At 35.1% G+C, this 23776-nt stretch overlaps 2 protein-coding genes across 2 annotated transcripts; both read left to right on the forward strand.

Moving 5' to 3' along the window:
• Positions 1 to 22: 22 nt before the first annotated feature.
• LOC110111526 (probable beta-1,3-galactosyltransferase 3) lies at positions 23 to 6137 on the forward strand (the record flags this gene model as incomplete). Its single annotated transcript, XM_020843440.2, is given in 7 exon segments — positions 23 to 1269; positions 2221 to 2317; positions 4553 to 4614; positions 4743 to 4954; positions 5087 to 5150; positions 5362 to 5434; positions 5580 to 6137. Coding segments are annotated over 7 exon segments (918 nt in total). The 3' UTR covers positions 5868 to 6137.
• A 4677-nt stretch (positions 6138 to 10814) lies between these two features.
• LOC110111525 (probable beta-1,3-galactosyltransferase 2) lies at positions 10815 to 23283 on the forward strand. Its single transcript, XM_020843439.2, has 11 exons — positions 10815 to 11041; positions 11994 to 12090; positions 14274 to 14335; positions 14464 to 14675; positions 14809 to 14872; positions 15084 to 15156; positions 15781 to 15901; positions 19908 to 19995; positions 20070 to 20195; positions 20386 to 20495; positions 22848 to 23283. The coding sequence occupies exons 1-11, from the start codon at positions 10923 to 10925 to the stop codon at positions 22994 to 22996; spliced, it is 1221 nt and encodes a 406-aa protein (XP_020699098.1). The 5' UTR covers positions 10815 to 10922; the 3' UTR covers positions 22997 to 23283.
• The last annotated feature ends 493 nt before the right edge of the window (positions 23284 to 23776 follow it).

A 23776-nucleotide genomic window follows, 5' to 3' on the forward strand; every position in this document is an offset into this window, starting at 1 on the left:
AATATCTAGTACAACAACAAAATCATAAACATAAATTATCTAGCATATGAAGTTTCAACTATTCAATGTTATTTTAATTGGATAAATATTTGCCTTATCCGACACATATTGGTGCTGCGTCGGACGTATATCCGTGTTCGACACATATTCGATGTATCGGTGAAACATAGTAAGTACATGAATGATATATATCATACCAAAAAGAAAAAAAATAAAAGGTAAGTGCTTCTTAATTAGTAAAGAAAAAAACAAGAATATAGATTTAAAAGGAAGCAAGAATGTGACCTCTCTTAACTCTCTTCTATTTTTTCAAAACTTTCCACAATTACACATAAAATTTATTGTATGAATCAACTCTCAAATATTTATTGTATGGATGAACTCTCAAATATTTATTTAAAAATTTAAACCAAACATTAATATGCTACATGATAAAAAACTCACAATGAATAAAGGCATGACCAATTAATTACGAATTATTACTCATATTTAGATTTCATTTGAGAAATTTTTTTTTACTGTTTTTTAAAGAGAAATTTAAAAAATTTTAACTAAAATATTGATTTAAGAAGTAATAAAAAAATCTTAATATGCTAAACCTTAAAAATATAATAAAAATTTAGAACAACTCTATATGTGATGATTCTATTATGAACCAAGGGTACCGTTCGGAATAATTGCTTCACAGATCCCATCAACATTGAATAGAGGATGAGGCTCCAGTTCATTTCTTCATTGTCCCATGCCATGCTCCACATGCACAGTTTGATTGCTTAGGCAAAGGTCAAACGGTCATGGATTCTTGTAATTAACTGCCCCATCATAAGGGCATTTTGAAATTTTGATGGATTTCTTAAGACAAATGGGATCAGTTAAAGCTCTTATAGTCTGAAGGTTCCTTTTGAAGTCTTCCCTTCCCTCTTCAACAGTCTCATAGCTAGCGTGTTACTTTCATTTCGCATTTTTTTTCTTCCTTTGAAAGAGAAGAAATATGCAGCAACCAGAAAAGACAGAGTTTTGGCAGGGAAAGATCATCTCTTCCTCCTCTTAGAAGTTTCCAGCGGCAAAAAAACTTCAGCTTTGGCTCCAAATTTATGCGCGCAATTAGGGATTTTTCAGAGGATAGTTTGAGGGAAGAGTAGGAATCATGAGCTTGAAGAGTAGAGGAATAGGAGGAGGAGGGGCTTCACCGAGGAGTATGGTTTCCAAAAAATGGACCTTTCTTCTTTGCCTTGGAAGCCTCTGCGCTGTGCTGCTCTTCACAAATAGGTATCTTTTTACCCCTTTTTGCGGGCGCTGCTTGTTTGGTTACTGGTTTGCATAAATCTGGATTTTTTTTGCTTCCTTTGGTGCTTTAGGGAATTTTTAGAGTCCTTGCGAATGTAAATATATAAGACAGCTATTTCTTTTATATCAAACTTTGAAATGCATTTGATTTAGTTTTACAGCTGATTCTATTTCTCGGCCGGAATTAAGAATTTTCACTGTAAATTTTTGCTCTCAATGCGCTGTTTTTGAATGTGAAAGGTCTATTAGGTTTTTACATTGTACAAGCTCTTTGTTGATGGATTTTTTCTTGAATGAAGTGGCACGAAATTTTCTAGTAATCTGTTGAAGAAGATATTAACTGTAGCTCCATAAGTCAATCTTGAGGATTTGTTTTGATGTTTGAGGGATATCAAGTGGTAAAGAAGCCAAATCCATGAAAATTACACTCTTAAAATCATCATCAATCCTCAATCTGTGTTCTTCTTGGTCATTCGTTCTCCTCAGTTTTCTTTATCCTATCAAATCTTTAGTGTTATGCTCTTGCATGTTTATTAGGCTTGCTCCAATGTCATCTATGAACTTCGCTGATTCTGGGAAGATTTGATTGATATGTTGGTTCCCAAGCAAGGCTTTAACCCACACTTTTTCCATGTGATTTGCAGATTTTTAATATTTAACAGATCTGTATTTGGTTAAACATGGCGATCTAGTTGAGCTGTGTTAATGGTTAGTTGAAAAAAAAAAGAGAGAAATCTATTCAGCTTTACAGCTATCGTACATGTTTTATGAATTTCTGCTCTTGAACAGCCTTAGGAAGCAGCTTGTGTGACATCTGTTTATTTTGTATGCGTAAATGATTGAAATAATCTATGTTTGTGTTGTTTTGATTGATATTATCCTTTTCTTGGCTATATCCTGCTGTATTGATACTGCTTCTGAAACTTCTTACAGAATGTGGACAATGCCTGAACCAAAAGACATCATCAGGCGAACTGGAACAGAAGAGATTAAGATGAATCTAGTTTCCAACGATTGTAATATTAAGTCTGTAAGTATGTTGATCCATGCAATTGTTAATCAGTTTAAGGTTTTGTTAGCATTAAGAGACTCTGTTATCATTGCTTTGTTCTAATCACCAGAAACTTTGTGATCTTCTTATTGTTATCAATATCTTCTTCTATAAGCATATTTAGAATAGACGATCAAACTTTTTTTTTTTTCCTGTTTATAAGGGCAACTTAATTTATCCTTTTAATGTGGGGTGAGTTACGATGGTTGCGTGAGAGTAAAACAGGAGAGAAGGGGGCAAGGCGGCATATCTTTGATCCGGCCAAGAGAGATAAATTATGTAAAGACCCCACCCACGTCCGTAGTATCTTTGATCTGGGATGAACAAAGGCAAGTGCCTACCTAACACCCTCTACATGGGAGGCGGGATGCTGCCAAAATTTTAATGACAAAAGTCCCCCTCATTAGTAGTAGTAGTACTTGATGTTGAACATGTGTGCCTCATAAAATCTCAAGAAATAATTGTTAACCTAACTTTGGAAAAAAATCTGGATATTGCGAAAGTGAAACATAAGGTTGAAGACAAATGACGCGAGCCAAAACTTGGCTCATGTATTTTGAACCTAACGTAAAACTCTAAACTAGAAACCAGACATGATTTCTCTCCAATAACAAATTCCACAAGCACCAGTCAAATCCCTAATCTACAACCTTACACAAATTAAAGAAAGCCTCAACTAGATTTTTACCGCTCCATGTTGCATATAAGATATTCTAAACAAGAAGAGATTTCAAACCATGCTACTTGAGGGCAATCGTCTAGTGAAAGCATGACTGACAACTTGGAATAGGATTTTGAAATGGGCGGGCAATCACTCGGAAAGTATCAAATTTTTAAAAAGAAAATAACATACTTTTGCAGAATTGACAACTTTGAGAAAGACCTATCACCTTTCACACTTAAAGCATTTTGTACAAGAGCACCTTCGAATACCATGCTTATCTATTATCTACCCTTCTATATCACATGAGTTTTTTACTAATCACACTCTGAGCTACTTCTGCATGTGCTCTGATCTTTACATCAAACTCTTAAATATGAGATCATAGAATGATTCGTGGATTCGCTAAAAGTGCTTAAACACCCCTATGATAGCTGTGTTGACAAGAGAGATTTTAATCAGAGAGAGCTATTTAATTTTCAAAATTGCTCTCAAAATTCTAAAGTCATTCATTCAAATCCTACTAGGAGTTAAAATGCTTAAAATGAATTCCATCATAAAAAAAATAAAACTAAAATCAATCCACACTCCGCAACTGTTTGGCAAGAATGATGAAATTAAGAATAACTTCTGCTCATAAAGAGAAAATGTCTTATCGAATGCATTACTACAATTCATTCTCAATTAATTTCTTGTCAACAGGGACATGACACGTTCCCCCTTTGACTAGGTGATTTTGCCGCAAAATTGCACCACTATATTAAGGTTACGACGAAAACTCATATGTTCCCTAATGTTTAAAAGCTCATTGAGCAATGAATTATATGGTGCACTCTATAAGATACAAAACTCTTTGTTAGCTAAGGTTGATTTAAATTCCCCACCGTAGACAAGCATACACTCCAGGTTTACAAGATATTTTTGGATGAAGATACACCCAAGCTATTGATAAGATTCTTTTTATTAGGTTGAGTTGATTACCTCCTCTGACTAAGTTGATTAGGGATCATGACAGCTTAGGACAACGAAACTATGGGATCTTGATCGGGCCTATCATCATTCTCTCATCACCCGCTTTAATTATATAGTGATAGATTTCAAGTCATAAACTTCAATATTCAAAACCAAATTCAAACTTTAAAATTGCTATTATTATACACTTGGTAATTATTGCGGCCTATTTAAACGACTAGCCTTAATCAAAAGTTCTCTTTCTTTTTTGAGAGAGGTAATTAATTGTAGGGGCATGTGTCTATGAGAAACCAGAAATCATATCATAAAATGAGGGCAAAATTTCTGGGTAGTGTCTTGTCTTAAACCTAAATTTTCTTATGAAAGTTTACCCCGGAACCTAAATCCGTTAAAGATCTCCCCATTAATAAATAAGTGTAGAGAGGCCAGGTGCGAATTTTCGGAGCCCACATACCCCCGCGAATGTTCTGGTCTGTAATAGTTGAGATAAGGCTTATGATAATGATGATACTTACAATCTATTGACATGTGTTTTGCTTTATTTCTCAGATGCTAAAATTCGAATTCCTTTTTCTTATCAGATTAAGAAACAAGAGTCCAATGACATGATAGGTGAAGTTTCAAAAACCCACCATGCCATACAGTATGATCAGCTTCTTACATATGTTCAGACTCATTGAGATTACCTTGAATTTTATCATTCAAGAAGTTACTGCTCCCAAGATAATTATTTACAAATTTTTTCACTATATGCAACTTGATTGCAAGCAGAACTCTGGATAAAACAATTTCAAATTTAGAAATGGAATTAGCTGCTGCAAAAGCTGCACATGAATCAATTCTTAATGGTTCTCCAGCCTCAGAAGCTGCAAAACCTACTGAATCTTTGAAGAAAAGAAAATACTTGATGGTTGTTGGAATAAATACAGCATTTAGCAGTCGTAAGCGAAGAGATTCAGTTCGCGCTACATGGATGCCACAAGGTATATCCCTTAGGTTCTGTGAAGATTTCCACTTCCCATTTCACTCAAAAAAAGGTTTATTCTATCATTCTCAAACTCTTTTATCTTAAATTTGATTATTAATTTGTTTTGCCTTTTTTTTTAACAAAATAGGTGAAAAAAGAAAGAAGCTAGAGGAAGAAAAAGGCATTGTCATTCGATTTGTTATTGGTCACAGGTGTGCATCAGCTGGCTTAAGTTTTCCTTTATTTTATATGTCAATGAATATCATTTCCTCCAATCTACAGCTTCATGGAGAGAAATATTGTTTACTAATGAGTTTAAGAAATCATAGATGTGATAGTAGGTTTGTCTATTGAGCTTTTTCTTATTCATGGTTATTAATTGCTTGTTTTAAGTTTTTTTTTTTTTTTTCTGAAATACAATAGTGCCACCTCGGGTGGAATTCTTGATAAAGCTATTGAAGCAGAGGATATGAAGCATGGGGATTTCATGAGGCTGGTAAATTCCATTCTTTTTGCTTTTCATATCATAATTACTAAGAAGGAATCTTGTATATGACATTAAAATAGGCATAATGTGTTTGATTTTTTATGTTTATAAATTTCTATAATGCTTGGACAGTAGGTGGCAATTGGTTCTTTAGGATCATGTTGAAGGGTACCTTAAATTATCAGCCAAGACTAAAGCATACTTTGTTACCGCCGTCTCTATGTGGGATGCTGAATTTTATGTAAAGGTTGATGATGACATACATGTAAATATAGGTAAGCCTAGTTCATGTTGTGCACCTAATATAATTAGTATTGTTCATACAGCAACATCTATTGAGGATCTACAAGCTATTATAATCCTATATTGGATATTCGAAAAACATATGGGTATTGAAATATTAAAGTGGTTGGATGATAGGAAGGAGATGCACTTTTCATAGAAATCAACAGATAAAACATGAAAAATTGGGAAGAATAATGCCCCAAAATAATTTTTATTGAAAGAACTTAAAAAAAATACAAGATACAATTGGATCTTCAATTGGAGAGGAAGATCCGGCTCTCCCAAATCCCTAATCGCCAGCTAGAGCACAAATAATACAAGAATAAACTAAATTTAGCAAATTCCAAAACATAATCTTGAAATCACCCTATTATTAGCCTTAAATAGGCTTTCATAATTCCCTCCTAGCGGTGTCAATATTTGATATGACCCCAAAACCCGACTCGAACCCGACTCAAAAATTTTGGGTTAGGGTCAACATAACCCGAAACGGGTCGGGTTCGGGTTCAACATTTCGACCGGTTTCAAAAATCGGGTCGGGTTCGGGTTAACCCTTTGACCCAAAATTGACCCGAAAACCCGATTTTGATCCGGAAACTTGAGATTGACCCGATTTTTGACCCGAAAAAGAGGAGATAGACCCATTTTTGACCCGAAAAAGAGGAGATAGATCCGTTTTTGACTCGAAAACTAGCTATTTTTTGTTGGAAACGGGTCATTCGGGTTGTGTCGGGTTGACTCGGACCCGAAGCGGGTCGGGTTCGGGTCAGGAAAAGTGACCCGTTTTCAAAAACGAGTCAGGTTTGGGTTGACCCGAATAGTGCCGGGTTAGTTTCGGGTTTGACCCGAACCCGAAATTGACACCCCTATTCCCTCCCGAAACTGAGAGGGAATAATTCCCCCTCAGTTTTGAATTCAAATTACATTTATTTCTCTAATTAATTCTCTCCAATTGTAATTAAAAATTTCCTAATTAATTTTTTTTTTTTTTTTTCAACTAACCATTAACACAGCTCAACTAGATCGCCATGTTTAACCAAATACAGATCTGTTAAATATTAAAAATCTGCAAATCACATGGAAAAAGGTGCGGGTTAAAGCCTTGCCTGGGAACCAACATATCAATCAAATCTTCCCAGAATCAGTGAAGTTCATAGATGACATTGGAGCAAGCCTAATATACATGCAAGAGCATAAAACTAAAGAATTGATAGGATAAAGAAAACTGAGGAGAACGAACGACCAGGAAGAACACAGGTTGAGGATTGATGATGATTTTAAGACTGTAATTTTCATGTATTTGGCTTCTTTACCACTTAATACCCCTCAAACATCAAAACAAATCCTCAAGATTGGCTTATGGAGCTACAGTTAATATCTTCTTTAAGAGATTCCTAGAAAAATCCCTACGACTTCATTCAAGAAAAAATCCATCAACAAAGAGTTAGTATTTTCAAAGACAGCGCATTGAGAGCAAACATTTACAGTGAAAATTCTTAATTCCGGCCGAGAAATAGAATCAGCTGTAAAACTAAATCAAATGCATTTCAATCTCATATATCTTTATGGCTCAAGAGGACACAGCCTTCGGTGCCCATGCACATGGCTGGTCTGGCCATATGGTGCTTTGGGGAGTAGTTGCCAAGCAAAGCATCTATTTATTCCAAGATATAAATAGATAACAAAATGAAAAAATAAATAAATTAAATTATTTTTTTTAAAAAAATATATTTTAAGTCCTTATTATATTTCATCCTCTCATTTTGCTAAAATTTCATGACCTTATAAACTAATTAATTTAAAAAAAATCTTATTTTATGTAAAATTATGATAATTTATTTTAAAAGTAAAAGAGAGAGCGAGAAGAGCATAGTAGAAGAAAGAGATAATTTTACAATACGAGGAACCATCCGTTGTAGAATTACAGAATAGCAGCAGATAAAACTATTGATTTTAACCGCTGCAAAAGATAAATATTTAGTAGCGGTTCCCAAATTGTTGAGAGACTCCTTAATAGGGTTAATTATTTTGTGCAAACGTCGAACGTCGTTCGGAGGCCAATCAAAATGCTCCATGTCACTCCTATGCTCAATATTGTGGCTCACTATTGCTCAGTACCGCGGCTCGGTACCACTTACGTGACTCGTTCTGATTAGTCTCCGGACGACATTCTGTGTCTGCCCGTCCGCATAAAATAATTTCTCTCTTTCTAGCCAATGTTAAATACAACGAGTTTATTGCAATTCTTAAACCGCTACAATTGATTTTTAGTAGCTGAAAAAATGCGTTGCTAAAGTAAAATTCATTTTTCTTTTGAAATAGCTTTCTTATTGCTTTCTAAAACAATTTTTTTAGAACAAAAATTTTTAGTTTAAGAAGCAGTAAGAAAGCACCCCCAATTCCCAAACGAAGCATCAGTCTTTGTTTTGAATAATTTTCTTATTGCTTTCTAAAACAGCTTTCAAATATAAATTTATTTTAAAAGTAGTAAAACATCAATGGTCAAAAACTATCTCAAAAAAAGCCTTCCTTGTATTAAGTTCATAAAGAGCTGTTGAAAGGGGATTTGTTACTTTGTTTTTCTCGGAATCATTAATGGGTTCTAAGTATAGAGATCATTTAATATCTATTTTTGATGGACGGTGGAAATTTTCCAAAGCCATTTCTATATACTAACTGTTCATCTTTATTTTGCTGCTGAGTAATTAGAACTGAGAAGGACTTCACGTGAAGAAGAAGAAGAAGAAGAAGAAGACAGGCAAAAGCACTTGGCAGGAATTCTGAATGTTCCATTGCTCTTTTACTTCCAAGGTGCAGATTCGCGTTGCAGTTATCATTATACAGTAATTTAATTTGTTTTATATGAACTTATTTTTTAATCACTTTTTTTATTAACTTATATGTTTAGAGGGATTTAATTTCAGAATATTTATTAATTTTGATGAATATATTGGATTAAATAATTAAAATTTTATAATTGGACCTCAACATTTAATACAATAAAATTTGGAGGTCATGAGTCCCAATCATCTCCAATCACTTCAATTGAATACAATACAAATTAGTTAATCATTTCTATTTTATGTAAGAATTAAATATCTAGTATAACAACATAAATATAAACATAATTGTCTAGCACATGAAGTTTCAGCTATTCAATAGAATGAATGATAGTTTTAGCTTATTCTGCAGTTTGTCTTTGAACTTCTACTGAACATAAGCCCTCGATGCACGCTCGTGATATTAGAAACGAAGAATCCCTAACGCCACGTCTTGTGGGTTCGGAAATGAGAGAACCTCGCTCGTAGCCGCCGAAGTAAATACAAAATAAGCTTCATTTTTTTAGAATTTTTTTTTAATTTTTCAATGGGACACGCATAACCGATACGCATGTCCTTTCAAAATTAAATATTATTTTAATTGGATAAATATTTGCCTTATCCGACACATATTGGTGCTGCGTCGGACGTATATCCGTGTCCGACACATATTCGATGTATCGGTGCAACATAGTAAGTACATGAATGATATATATCATACCAAAAAGAAAAAAAAAAATAAAAGGTAAGTGCTTCTTAATTAGTAAAGAAAAAAACAAGAATATAGATATAAAAGGAAGCAAGAATGTGACCTCTCTTAACTCTCTTCTATTTTTTCAAAACTTTCCACAATTACACATAAAATTTATTGTATGGATCAACTCTCAAATATTTATTGTATGGATGAACTCTCAAATATTTATTTAAAAATTTAAACCAAACATTAATATGCTACATGATAAAAAAACTCACGATGAATAGAGGCATGACCAATTGATTAAGAATTATTACTCATATTTAAATTTCATTTGAGAATTTTTTTTTACTATTTTTTAAAGAGAAATTTAAAAAATTTTAACTAAAATATTGATTTAAGAAGTAATAAAAAAATCTTAATATGCTTGTTGCGGACTAGAAAATACGCGGCGATAGAGATTTAATTCTGCGTCTTAACGTTGTACGTATAACTAGCTCACACACAGAGAACACAAGATTTTTTACGTGGAAAACCCTTAAAAAGGGAAAAAACCACGAGGCCTCGCCCAGTTGAAAATGATTCCACTAGACTTTGAGTTGGTTACAAAGGACTGAATCACCTCCAAGGGTGATCAGGTTACAATCAGTTACTTAAGTAAGACGTCAGGTCTTTGGGAGGACGTAGGGACTGAATGTCGGGTCCTGAGTAAGACGTCGGGTCTTCGGCAGGACGTAGGGACTGAGTGTCGGGCCTTGAACAGGACGTAGGGACCGAGTGTCGGGCCTTGAACAGGACGTCGAGTCTTCGGCAGGACGTCGGGTCTTCAGTAGGACGTAGGGACTGGACGTCAGGCCTTAAGGTGGTGGTCTGGCGAGGTTCTGCGGTGGTCCGAAAATTGGAGACCGTTTGGTAACTCAAATTGCGGTTTGAACCTTCCGACAGCGCTTTGAACTCTTGATTCGGACTTATTTGGGCTCGGATTGGGTCGATCTTGGTGTTGTTGGGTTCGTATTTCCGAGACGCTCAGTTTGACTGTAAGCTCGTTGAAATCGGAGTTCGGATGCTCTCGGATTTAATTTTTGAAGTCTCCAACTAGTTTTTGCCTCGAGATTCGTGCCTGATCAAGCTAATTTTATGATGACTTATCAATGCTAAACCTTAAAAATATAATAAAAATTTAGAACAACTCTATATGTGATGATTCTATTATGAACCAAGGGTACAGTTCGGAATAATTGCTTCACAGATCCCATCAACATTGAATAGAGGATGAGGCTCCAGTTCATTTCTGCATTGTCCCATGCCACATGCACAGTTTGATTGCTTAGGCAAAGGTCAAACGGTCATGGATTCTTGTAATTAACTGCCCCATCATAAGGGCATTTTGAAAATTTGATGGATTTCTTAAGACAAATGGTATCAGTTAAAGCTCTTATAGTCTGAAGGTTCCTTTTGAAGTCTTCCCTTCCCTCTTCAACAGTCTCATAGCTGGCGTGTTACTTTCATTTCGCATTTTTTTCTTCCTTTCAAAGAGAAGAAATATGCAGCAACCAGAAAAGACAGAGTTTTGGCAGGGAAAGATCGTCTCTTCCTCCTCTTAGAAGTTTCCAGCGGCAAAAAACTTTAGCTTTGGTTCCAAATTTATGCGCGCAATTAGGGATTTTTCTGAGGATAGTTTGAGAGAAGAGTAAGAATCATGAGCTTGAAGAGTAGAGGAATAGGAGGAGAGGCTTCACCGAGGAGTATGGTTTCCAAAAAATGGACCTTTCTTCTTTGCCTTGGAAGCTTCTGCGCTGGGCTGCTCTTCACAAATAGGTATCTTTTTACCCCTATTTGCGGGCGCTGCTTGGTTGATTACTGGTTTGCATAAATTTGGGATGAAGTTTTGAATCTGGATTTTTTTTTTTGCTTGCTTTGGTGCTTTAGGGAATTTTTAGAGTCCTTGCGAATGTAAAGATATAAGACAGCTATTTCTTTTATATCAAACTTTGAAATGCATTTGATTTATTTTTACAGCTGATTCTATTTCTCGGCCGGAATTAAGAATTTTCACTGTAACTTTTTGCTCTCAATGCGCTGTTTTTGAAAATACTAACTCTTTGTTGATGGATTTTTTCTTGAATGAAGTCGCAGGGATTTTTCTAGGAATCTGTTGAAGAAGATATTAACTGTAGCTCCATAAGCCAATCTTGAGGATTTGTTTTGATGTTTGAGGGATTTAAAGTGGTAAAGAAGCAAAATACATGATAATTACACTCTTAAATCATCATCAATCCTCAATCTGTGTTCTTCTTCTTGGTCGTTCGTTCTCCTCAGTTTTCTTTATCCTATCAAATCCTTAGTTTTATGCTCTTGCATGTTTGTAAGGCTTGCTCCAATGTCATCTATGAACTTCGCTGATTCTGGGAAGATTTGATTGATTTGTTGGTTCCCAGGCAAGGCTTTAACCCGTACCTTTTTCTATGTGGTTTGCAGATTTTTAATATTTAACAGATCTGTAGTTGGTTAAACATGGCGATCTAGTTGAGCTGTGTTTATGGTTAGTTGAAAAAAAAAGAGAAATCTATTCAGCTTTACAGGTATCTTACAATTTTGATGAATTTCTGCTCTTGAGCAGTTTTAGGAAGCAGCTTGTATGACATCTGTTTATTTTGTACGCGTAAATGAAAATGATTGAAATAATCTATGTTTGTGTTGTTTTGATTGATGTTATGCTTTTCTTGGCTATATCCTGCTGTATTGATACTGTTGCTGAATCTTCTTACAGAATGTGGACAATGCCTGAACCAAAAGACATCATCAGGCGAACTGGAACAGAAGAGATTAAGATGAATCTAGTTTCCAGCGATTGTAATATTAAGTCTGTAAGTATGGTGATCGATGCAATTGTTAATCAGTTTTAGGTTTTGTTAGCATTAAGAGACTGTTATCATTGCTTTGTTCAAATCACCAGAAACTTTGTGATCTTCTTATTGTTATCAATATCATCTTCTATAGGCATATTTAGAATAGATGATCAAACTTTTTTTTTCCTGTTTATAAGGGCGACTTAATTTCACCTTTTAATGTTGGGGTGAGTTATGATGAGAGTAAAACATGAGAGAAGGAGATAGGGGCAAGGCGGCGTATCTTTGATCCGGCCAGGAGAGATAAATTATGTAAAAACCCCACCCACGTCCGTAGTATCTTTGATCAGGCTGGGATGAACAAAGACAAGTGCCTACCTAACACCCTCTACACGGGAGGCAGGATGCTGCCGAAATTTTAATGACAAAAGTCCCCCTCATTATTAATTTCAAACAAATTTTTGTCATTTTAAATGATTTTTAAATTTTTTGTCATTTCAATTGATATAATAATAATAATAATAATAATAATAATAATAATAATAATAATAATAATAATAATAATAGTAGTAGTAGTAGCAGTAGCAGCAGTAGTAATAATAATAATAAATAAATAAGGCAAAAAAAAGCTATTCTTAATATTGAACATGCGTGCCTCATAAAATCTCAAGAAATAATTGTTAACCTAACTTTGGAAAAAGATCTGGATATTGTGAAAGTGAAACATAAGGCTGAAGAAAAATGACGCGAGCCAAAACTTGGCTCATGTATTTTGAACGTAACGTAAAACTCTAAACTAGAAACCAGACATGATTTCTCTCCAATAACAAATTCCACAAACACCAGTCAAATCCCTAACTCTACGACCTTTAAAGAAGCCTCAACTAGAATTTTACCGCTCCATGTTGCATATAAGAGATTCTAAACAAGAAGAGATTTCAAACCATGCTACTTGAGGGTAATCGTCTAGTGAAAGCATGACTGACAACTTGGAATAGGATTTTGAAATGGGCGGGCAATTACTCGGAAAGTATCAAAATTTTAAAAAGAAAATAACATACTTTTGCAGAATTGACAACTTTGAGAAAGACCTATCACCTTTCACACTTAATCATTTTGTACAAGAGCACCTTGGAATACCATGCTTAGCTATTATCTACCCTTCTATATCACATGAGTTTTGTACTAATCACACTCTGAACTACTTCCACATGTGCTTTGATCTTTACACCAAACTCTTAAATATGAGATCATAGAATGATTCGTGGATTCGCTAAAAGTGCTTAAACACCCCTATGATAGCTGTGTTGACAAGAGAGATTTTAATCAGAGAGAGCTATTTAATTTTCAAAATTGCTCTCAAAATTCTAAAGTCATTCATTCAAAACCTAAATTCAAATCCTACTAGGAGTTAAAATGCTTAAAATGAATTCCATCATCAAAAAAATAAAACTAAAATCAATCCACACTCCGCAACTGTTTGGCAAGAATGATGAATTTATGTATAACTTCTGCTCATAAAGAGCAAATGTCTTATCGAATGCACTACTACAATTCATTCTCATAAACATCTACCCCAAGTTTACAAGATATTTTTGGATGAAGCAAACCAAGCCTGCTGATATGGTTCCTTCTATTAGTTTGAGTCGATTACCTCCTATGACTAAGTTGACTACGGATTATGACAGTCCAAGACAACAAAACTATGGGATCTTGATCGGGCCTGTCATCATTCCCTCATCACCTGCTTTAAGTATATAGTGATAGATTTCAGTCATAAACTCCAAAATTCAAACTTTAAAATTGCCGTTATTATATGCTAGGTAATAAGACTAGTCTTAATCAAAAGTTCTCTCTCATTATCGAGGGGTAATTATCGTAGGGGCTTGTTTCTATGTGAAACTAGAACTCAGATCATAAAATTCTCATAAAAGGAGGGCGAAATTTATGGGTAGTGTCTTGTCTAAAACATAATTTGTTTTCTAAAAGTTTATTATGGAACCTAAATCTATTAAAGCTCTCCTCGTTACTAAAGAAGCGCAGAGAGGCCAAGTGCGATTTTTTGTAGCCCACATGCCACCGCGAATATTCCGGTCCGTAACAGTTGAGATAATTCTTATGATAATGATGATACTTAAAATCTATTGACATGTGTTTTACTTTCTCAGATAATAAAATTCAAATTTCTTTTGTCTTATCAGATTAAGAAACAAGAGTCCAATGACATCATAGGTGAAGTTTCAAAAACCCACCATGCCATACAGTATGTTCAGCTTCTTACATATGTTCGAACTCATTGAGTTTACCTTGAATTTTATCAATCAAGAAGTTACAGCTCCCAAGGTAGTTATTTTAAATTTTTTTTACTATATGCGACTTTATTGCAAGCAGGACTCTGGATAAAACAATTTCAAATTTAGAAATGGAATTAGCTGCTGCAAAAGCTGCACAAGAATCAATTCTTCATGGTTCTCCAGCCTCAGAAACAGCAAAACCTACTGAATCTTTGAAGAAAAGAAAATATTTGATGGTTGTTGGAATAAATACAGCATTTAGCAGTCGTAAGCGAAGAGATTCAGTTCGCGCTACATGGATGCCACAAGGTATGTCCCTTAGGTTCTGTGAAGATTTCTATTTCCCATTTCACTCAAAAAAATGGTTTATTCTATCATTCTCAAACTCTTTTATCTTAAATTTGATTATGAATTTGTTTTGCCTTTTTTTGGAACAAAATAGGTGAAAAAAGAAAGAAGCTAGAGGAAGAAAAAGGCATTGTCATTCGATTTGTTATTGGTCACAGGTGTGCATCAGCTGGCTTAAGTTTTCCTTTATTTTATATGTCAATGAATATCATTTCCTCCAATCTACAGCTTCATGGCGAGAAATATTGTTTACTAATGAGTTTAAGAAATCATAGATGTGATAGTAGGTTTGTCTATTGAGCTTTTTCTTATTCATGGTTATTAATTGCTTGTTTTAAGTTTTTTATTTTTTTTTCTGAAATACAATAGTGCCACCTCGGGTGGAATTCTTGATAAAGCTATTGAAGCAGAGGATATGAAGCATGGGGATTTCATGAGGCTGGTAAATTCCATTCTTTTTGCTTTTCATATCATAATTACTAAGAAGGAATCTTGTATATGACATTAAAATAGGCATAATGTGTTTGATTTTTTATGTTTATAAATTTCTATAATGCTTGGACAGTAGGTGGCAATTGGTTGCATTTAAAGCTGTCAACGTGCTCTCATGTAACTTCTAATTTGAAGCACTTCAGTGCAAATACTCTTGTAATCTGGATTGCCAAGGTTGACTTCTCACTAATTAAATATAAAACTGGCAATTCAACAAAATTTCATGGAAATATATGCCTCAACTACTTTTCCAATGTACCTTTATGATTTAAATATCTTCAATTGTTATTGTAGTGTCAGCTAAATTTTAACAATTTCGATTGGTTGTTCTAATTTCGGCATTCTTTCTTCTAAAACTTGGTTGAAATCGCGGAAATTTGTATAATTGATATTTAAGTTTGTTTTGACTAGGCGTCGGCCAAAGCTGATCCCAAGCACCGAAACAAATCAGCTGTGGCCGAAACTATATTTCATGCTTTGAACTTAAATTGTGCAGGCTCATCTGCGAACTGAGCTGTTGCCAACTCCATTTGAACAATTGTACTTAATCTTGTTTTTCTTCTGTGGTCTTTAGGATCATGTTGAAGGGTACCTTGAATTATCAGCCAAGACTAAAGCATACTTTGTTACTGCCGTCTCTATGTGGGATGCTGAATTTTATGTAAAGGTTGATGATGACATACATGTAAATATAGGTAAGCCTAGCTCATGTTGTGCACCTAATATAATTAGTATTGTTCATAAAGAAACATCTATTGAGGATCTACAAGCTATTATAATCCTATATTGGATATTTGAAAAATATATGGGTATTGAAATATTAAAGTGGTTGGATGATAGGAAGGGGATGCACTTTTCATCAAAATCAACAGATAAAACATGAAAAATTGGGAAGAAGAATGCCCCTAAATAATTTTTATTGAAAGAACTTTAAAAAAAATACAAGATACAATTGGATATTCAATTGGAGAGAAAGATCCGGCTCTCCCAAATCCCTAATCTCCGGCTAAAGCCCAAATAATATAAGAATAAACTAAATTCAGCAAATTTCAAAACATAATCCTGAAATCACCCTATTGTTAGCCTTCAATATGCTCTCATAATTCCCTCCCAAATCAGCTTCCTTTTCCTAAATAATTCCCTCTCAATTTTGAATTCAAATTACATTTATTTCTCTAATTAATTCTCTCCAATTGTAATTAAAATTTTCCTAAACAACCCCCCCTTAATTTCACCTCATTTTCCCTAAATAATTCCCTCTTAGATTTGCAATTCAAATTAGATCTCTTGCCCTAAATAATTCACTTCCAATTCTAATTTAAACATTCCTAAACAATTACCCTATGATTAAGAATCTTCCTAAATAGCTATCCCTTGATTAGAAAACTTCTTAATTCCCTCTCAATAAAATTGGCCGGTCCATCAAGACTCTTCTTCCAAAGTGCCACCTTATTCTCAAGGTGGAACGAAGGAAAACTGTTGCTGAAGCACTTGACTAATGGCACTGGACTGAAAAATGGATTGACAATGGGTTGAATAATACCTACCTCCAGCATCTTCCTGATCAATCTCTCGATCTCATCATTTTTAATTTGGGGATAACAATACGGACAAACACTGATATGTGAGACTACTTCCTTCAAGATGATAGTATGCTCATGTTCATGCAGAGGAGGCAACCCTGAACTGGCTGGAACATCTCTTGATACTGTTGTAGGAGTGGTTGAACCATGTACGGTGCTCTATGATGCACGGATACGGACACGGCGACACGGACACGGACACGACACGACACGGACACGGACACGTGACACTGTTTTTTTTTTAAATATAGGACAGGGTACGGCGCAGACACAACAATATATTTTTTTATATAGTGTATATATATTAATGTAATATCATATTAAAAATGACAAACAATAATAAATGAATGACATGATAACTTTTATAGCTTATAATATAAATATTTAGTACACAATGTCTAGTACAACCACAAAAATATAAACAAATAATCACTTACTATAACATCAAACATTTAGGCCTCGTTTGATTAGGCTTTTTTTCTCCGTTTCCGTTTCCGTTTGAATACGCCGAAATCAATTAGTATTTACTGTTTGGAATCAAAGCTTAACAATAATTCCTTTTTAATAAACATGGTTTTTTCGGCGGTTACAAAATTCTTTTCGTATCTGCTTCTTCGGTCACAAAACGGAGTTTCGGTCACAAAATATCTTTTATAATAAAATCTCAAAAGCAGAACTCCTAAACAAACAATTTAAAATTACTTTCAAGTATTAATAAGCACTTTTAAAAATATTAGTCAAACATATCTCATTATTGAAACTCCATTTTATTGAATGACTTTTTCTCAACCTCCTTTTCTAAAACTCCTTTTTATGTAAGCATAAACCGAATCAAACGAAGCCTTAAGCTTCAACTACTAGGATTAGCTTTAGAGGTTTGTTTTTGGCATTTAATATCATCATCATTGAATATCACTGCTTTCAACTCTGATTCAACAAGAAAAAGATTTATAATTGTGCAAAAAGAGAGGAGATGAAAATACCTTCACTGTCAAAGAGAAATAAAAATGAGAATATTCGATGAAGGGTATTAAATGCAGACGTTGATTTGGTGTTGTGGATAGAAAATAAGAAATTTAGTTTAAATCTCGCCAAAATAAGAAATTATATTTTTAAAAAATTATAAAATATTTAAGATACGTGTGTCGGACACGTGTGTCCAATTTGTTTTTAATATTTTTTTAATCGGATATGTTTTCGGCGTGTCCGACATGTTTCGGAGGAGTGTCGGACGAGTGTCGTGTCGGACACGGTGCCGGACACTGCACGCCTCTTTGAGGAGAAGTGTAAAGAGGCGTGCAGTGTCGGTGCATCATAGACGGTGCTTCTATCTTCTCCCCTTCTTCTATTTTCAAATTCTACAGCTCCACGAAAAATCTCATTCATTCACCATTTTCCCTCTTTGAAAGTGGCTCCAAAATCACCTCCATATCATCTGTTAATGTAATTGGTGATGTTGAGCTGGCAGGAACCAGATTCTTCATAGGTGAGGTCATTGAATTCTTGCTCAATTGAGATTGAGAAATTACATAGGATTTGGAATCTTGCTCGGTATAAGCAGAATTTATTAAACAAAAATTTGCATCTGATTTAACTACTCTAACAAATTTGTTCATGCTTTGTTGACAGTTCTGCTTGATAGAAATTGAATGCCATTGATGTTGATAATGCCTTTTGACGTGAAGATCCAATAACTTCTTTATCATTCCTTCTTGATTGGACAAATTTTTTCTCCATTTATTTTCCTAACTAATTCCCTTCCAATTGTTATTAAAACTTTCCTAAACAATCCCCCTTAATTCCTCATCCTTTTCTCTAAATAATTTCCTCTTAAATTTTGAATTTAAATTAGTTCTTTTGCCCTAAATAATTCCCTCCCAATTGTAATTTAAACATTCTTAAATAATCCCCTTTGATTAAGAACCTTCCTGAATAACTCCCTCTTAATTAGGAAACTTCCTAATTCCCTCTCAATCAAATCAGTCGGTCCATCATTGGACTTCACTCGTAGGTTTAAATTTTTAGGTTGAAAATGGGTTTGACCACTAGTTTATCTAGCCCAACTCTAATTCTCTTTTACTTCACACTCCAATTGAGTGGTATCAAAGTTGATGCTTTAGTTGGGACCTAGGGGTTCATGTAGTTTGTGACTTCCATGAGTTTTTTACTGACTTCTAAGATGGTTGAGCAAAATTTAAGAATGGGTGACTCCCTAACTCCATGTAGTTAGTTGGCTCTTGATGCATGATATAGACCTGTCAATATTGGACCCGACCCGAAAACCCGACCTGAACTCGACCCGAAAATTTCGGGTTTGGGTTGACCCGAACTCGAAGCGGGTCGGGTTCGGATCCTGAAAATTGACCCGTTTGAAAAATTGGGTTGGGTTCGGGTTGACCCGAGAATAATCCGAAATGACTCGGAATGCACACAAACCCCTGCCCGGAATGACCCTGCCTGCTTCCCGGCTGCCCCGCCTGCCTGGACGCGTCACATCACGTTGCGTTCTGAGGCCAGGTCGCATCGCATCTCGAGGTAGTCGCGTCCTGTGTTAGTCGCCGCCTCGCCGGCTTCCGCAGCAGTTCTACACCGCGTCCTGCGTCCGGTGTCCGTGTCCGACAATTCCGCGCCGCGTCCGCGTCTGTGTCCGGCAGTTCTGCGACCTTGAAGACTGCTGACTCCACCCAATCTAGTTGCTATTTGTTCGAACTTGATGGCAAGGTTGTTGTGAAAGCATGGGTAATGCTCTGAATAAATAATGTAGTGGGTATTTAGTGGGTTTTAGATAGTTAGAGTTATGAGTCATTATTAAGTGTGTTAATTGATCTTACGAGTCTATAAATACACTCCCTCTTTGAGAGATTAGGGCATCAAGCAAAGATTTTGAAACAAAGATGCTTAAGCTCTCTTCCTCCACTCCAAATATCTGAAGTTGTGGTATCTTACAATTGTCCAATTCCCTTCTTCCCTGGTTCCTTTTTAACTGGAGCTTTAGACAAGCTAAAATTTGCCAAGTTTTATTTTTTTTTTAAATTTTTCAACAAGATGCACCTTTGTCTCCTCTTTGGGCTTTTCCATTGTATGCTCATGTTAGTCTTCTATCATCACTTTATTGCAGCAACTTTGGGAAATACTTTAGCAAGGCTTCGCTCGAAGCCGAGGGTGTATATTGGTTGCATGAAGTCGGGTCCAGTCCTGGCGCAGAAGTAAGTATAATTAAATGATACATATGTTGATATGACAATCAATACTGAGTTCATTTTGATCTTTCATCTGCTAGGGGAGTGAGGTATCATGAACCTGAGCATTGGAAATTCGGGGAAGCAGGTAACAAGTATTTCCGTCATGCCACTGGTCAACTATATGCTATTTCAAAGGATTTGGCAAACTACATATCCATAAACCAGTAAGCCACTTTTTTAGCTTACTTCTGGTTGATTTTTACTAATTTAAGTTCATCTATTTATTTGTCATACTGGATCAAGTCATCCAAGAAACTAGTTTTTTTTTTGTTGTTATTTTTATTTTTTGAATTTGTTTGTTTATCTTCTCATACTAATCTGGAATTCATGGAATTTTGATTCTTATTATTTTAGACATGTTCTACACAAGTATGCAAATGAGGACGTTTCATTAGGTTCTTGGTTTATTGGCTTAGATGTGCAACATATTGATGATCGTAGGCTATGCTGTGGCACCTATCCTGGTTAGTTCAACTTATAGCTTTTGGAAACTTTAGTTTTGGTAAATATTTAGTTTATTGTGGTTGCTTTTAGTTATTATTGCTTTTGATTCAATGAAACTGGAACTGACAGGATAGTTCAATTCATATTAGAAGACATATTCATGTCTTAACATATTTTTCATTGCCAAGATGTTTACCTAATTTTTCACTTTTTTCTCTCATTTCATTCTATTTCTCTCTTCTTTGGCTGAAGTAGTTCTTGTGTTGCACTCAGAATGCAATCCACAACTTTATTGAGGCCATATGCCTTAATGTTTATCATAATTTTGTTAGATGATGATAAAATTCTATGGTAAATTTTGTGAAATTGTTGGCCTTTTTTTGCTGTTACAAGGTGTTTGTATCTTACTGCATTGTACCAGAATTTGTATTTTTTTTTTCATCTGTGGGCTTCAAAAATTTGTGCCCCGACCTCCCCTCTTTCGGGGGAGTTTTAACGAATTAGGTTACATGATAAATTTTCAGAAGGCATATTGGATTTAAAATAATACACTACCTAGAGATTTCGCCCTCATTTTGCGAGGACTTTAAATTTGAGTTCTGATTTTCTATAGGCGCAAGCCCCTATAGTTAATTACCCCTCCCGATAATGAGAGAGAACTTTCTATTAAGGCTAGTCATCAAAACATATACGTAGAGAATACATGTATTTGGTGTATAGTAGCAGCATGAGTTTAGGTATTTGGGAGAAATAATATTTAAAATTAGAAATTTCACTATATTGCACTTAAAGCGGATGGGTAGGGGGGGAGTGATGATGAGCTTGATTAAGATCTCATTGTTTCGTCGTCTTAGGTCATCGTGATCCCTAGTCTACTTTGTCAGAGGAGGTAGTCTACCCAACCCGACATAATGATTCTTGTCGGTAGCCATGAGTTGCTTCATTCAAGGGTAACTTGTAGACCTAAGGTGGATATTTGTCTAATGGGACAAATTTGAATCCACCTTTCCTGACTGAGGGTTTTGTGCCCTATTGAATATATCTTATTGATTCATATCTCAATGATTTAATGTCATTGGGGAGCATACGGGCTTTGACCACAACCATAATATAATGGTGCTATTTGACAGCAAAACCATCCGGTCAGAGGGTCCCGATTATAACTGTTTACATGTGATGTCATTTAGCTATGAAATCGTAGGCGTGGTACAATTTAGCGGCGAAACCACTGGTTAGATGACATTTGTCACGCCCTTACTAGCAAGAGAGATTGAGAATTGATCCTAGAGATTGAGACAAAAGATTGGGTTCAAATCTAAACTTATTTCTTGACCCGTGCGGCATCTTAAGGCGTTATGTATATACTTACAACACGCTCGTCGGGGTCCATGCAAGTATATGCAATGCATTCAGGGGTATTTTTGAATGTGATTATAATGCCAAATGACATTCTTTAATGAAACCTCATGCATCCTACCAATACATACTAGAGGTCATTTGTGGAATGCAACATCAATGTCGAGGTGACATGCCAGAATGAAATTCTCGGCATCCTACAGATGCACGCAGAAGGTTATTTTGAAAAACAATAGTAATGTCTGATGACATGTTTGTGTTATGTAAGTTACGACACGTGCATATACAACATAGTAGCATGTAAATGCAATTCATTCATTACAATTAAATGCATCTCGAGATGTCGGATAATATGTTTAAATAAATTATCATGCATGTTGCATTGCGTGTATGAGAGACATTTTAAAATATATGGTACTAATTAATTATGCAGGCAACTATCATTCGAATGTGCGCAGCGCTCCACTTAGAAGCTAGTAGATTTGTCTGCTTGTACGGGTGTCGCAGATCCCGTGGCGCGTTGTTGCGCTTCAATGGCCCGTGATTTTTACTATTGATTCCCTGTTTTTGCTTACATGATTATCGTATCATTGTCACCTGACATGGTCAGGAGATACTTCATTGTTTTGATGTAGACTTCGTCCTTATCGTAGTAGTGATGACATGAATCGCATTATGCTTCTATTGATAAGTTACAAGCACACCACTTAGTCCGGCAAGCTTCCTTATGATTGCTCTTTCATTCTTAGATTCTGAAACTATACTGCAATTGAAGTTGAGGACATTTGGAGTTTATTTCTTTTTTATTTTCATTGTTGATCAATGATGTTTCTGAACTATGCCCGATCATCAAGCCAAACCTGAACCATTACTTTTAGACGTTGCAATGGTTTCTTAACAATTCTATTATAGAAAAGCAGGCTTAGAATTCTGATTTACTTGTCTTCATTGTGTCTTGGAGTTCATTTAGATGCTCACATTCAACAATTTAAACATTTGGCTGTAATCTTCTGCAGACTGTGAATGGAAAGCACAAGCTGGAAACCTCTGCATAGCCTCGTTCGATTGGAGCTGCAGTGGCATCTGCAAGTCTGCAGAAAGGATTAAAGAGGTCCATCAACGATGCGGCGAAGGAGAAAATGCAATATGGAATGCGGTTTTCTAATGCATTCAAGATTTGTGAGATGTATTTTAGTATTGAACTGAAATAGGATCACAAATTTTAAATGGATTTTGGTAGGAGAGGGCATCTTCTATTATATATAGATATATGTTTTTTCTTTCTTCTTTTTGTGAGATCGCCATTGTAGATGATAGAGAAAGAATGATGAAGATATGAAGGAGAGGGAGAGGCTGCTTGCCTCCCTCCCACATTCTTCACCTATGCTTTGATGAGCAACTTTGTACTTTGTAAAACTTGGTTCAAATCAATATATTGCTGATTTTCAATAATGACTTGTAACTAATACCGGCGCCGAATAGTTGGGATAAGACTGTTTGTTTCACGCTTTCTAGTGAGTAGCATTCAATGTCATTTAGGTTTTGTTTGAGACGGTTTTTTAATGCTTTCGAAAACAGCTTTCTAGTATAAAAATTTCTTGTCCAAAAAATTTTTGAATTAAAAAACTGTTTTAAAAAACAGTCCCAATCAAAACCTTAATCTCTCTTTGTATTAGGAAACAAAGATAACACCCACACACAATCGCACGATCTTCATTCAATTCTAAGAATAAATTGTTCTATTATTTATATGTTCATAATGTTTTAATACACAATAATGAGATAAATATAGAAACTACTTGAACTTAGAATTTTGAAGGAAATAAGATATGAAAGATTATTTTAAACAAGACAAATGCAAAAGATCACTCTCTAAATACAACCAAAGCAATGTGTGGAGAGAGAGAGAGGGGGGATAAGCAAGTTAATTAAGGCTTTGTTTGGG

The sequence above is a fragment of the Dendrobium catenatum genome, unplaced genomic scaffold, assembly GCF_001605985.2.
Source record: "Dendrobium catenatum unplaced genomic scaffold, ASM160598v2 fragScaff_scaffold_1473, whole genome shotgun sequence".
Classification (NCBI taxonomy): domain Eukaryota; kingdom Viridiplantae; phylum Streptophyta; class Magnoliopsida; order Asparagales; family Orchidaceae; genus Dendrobium; species Dendrobium catenatum.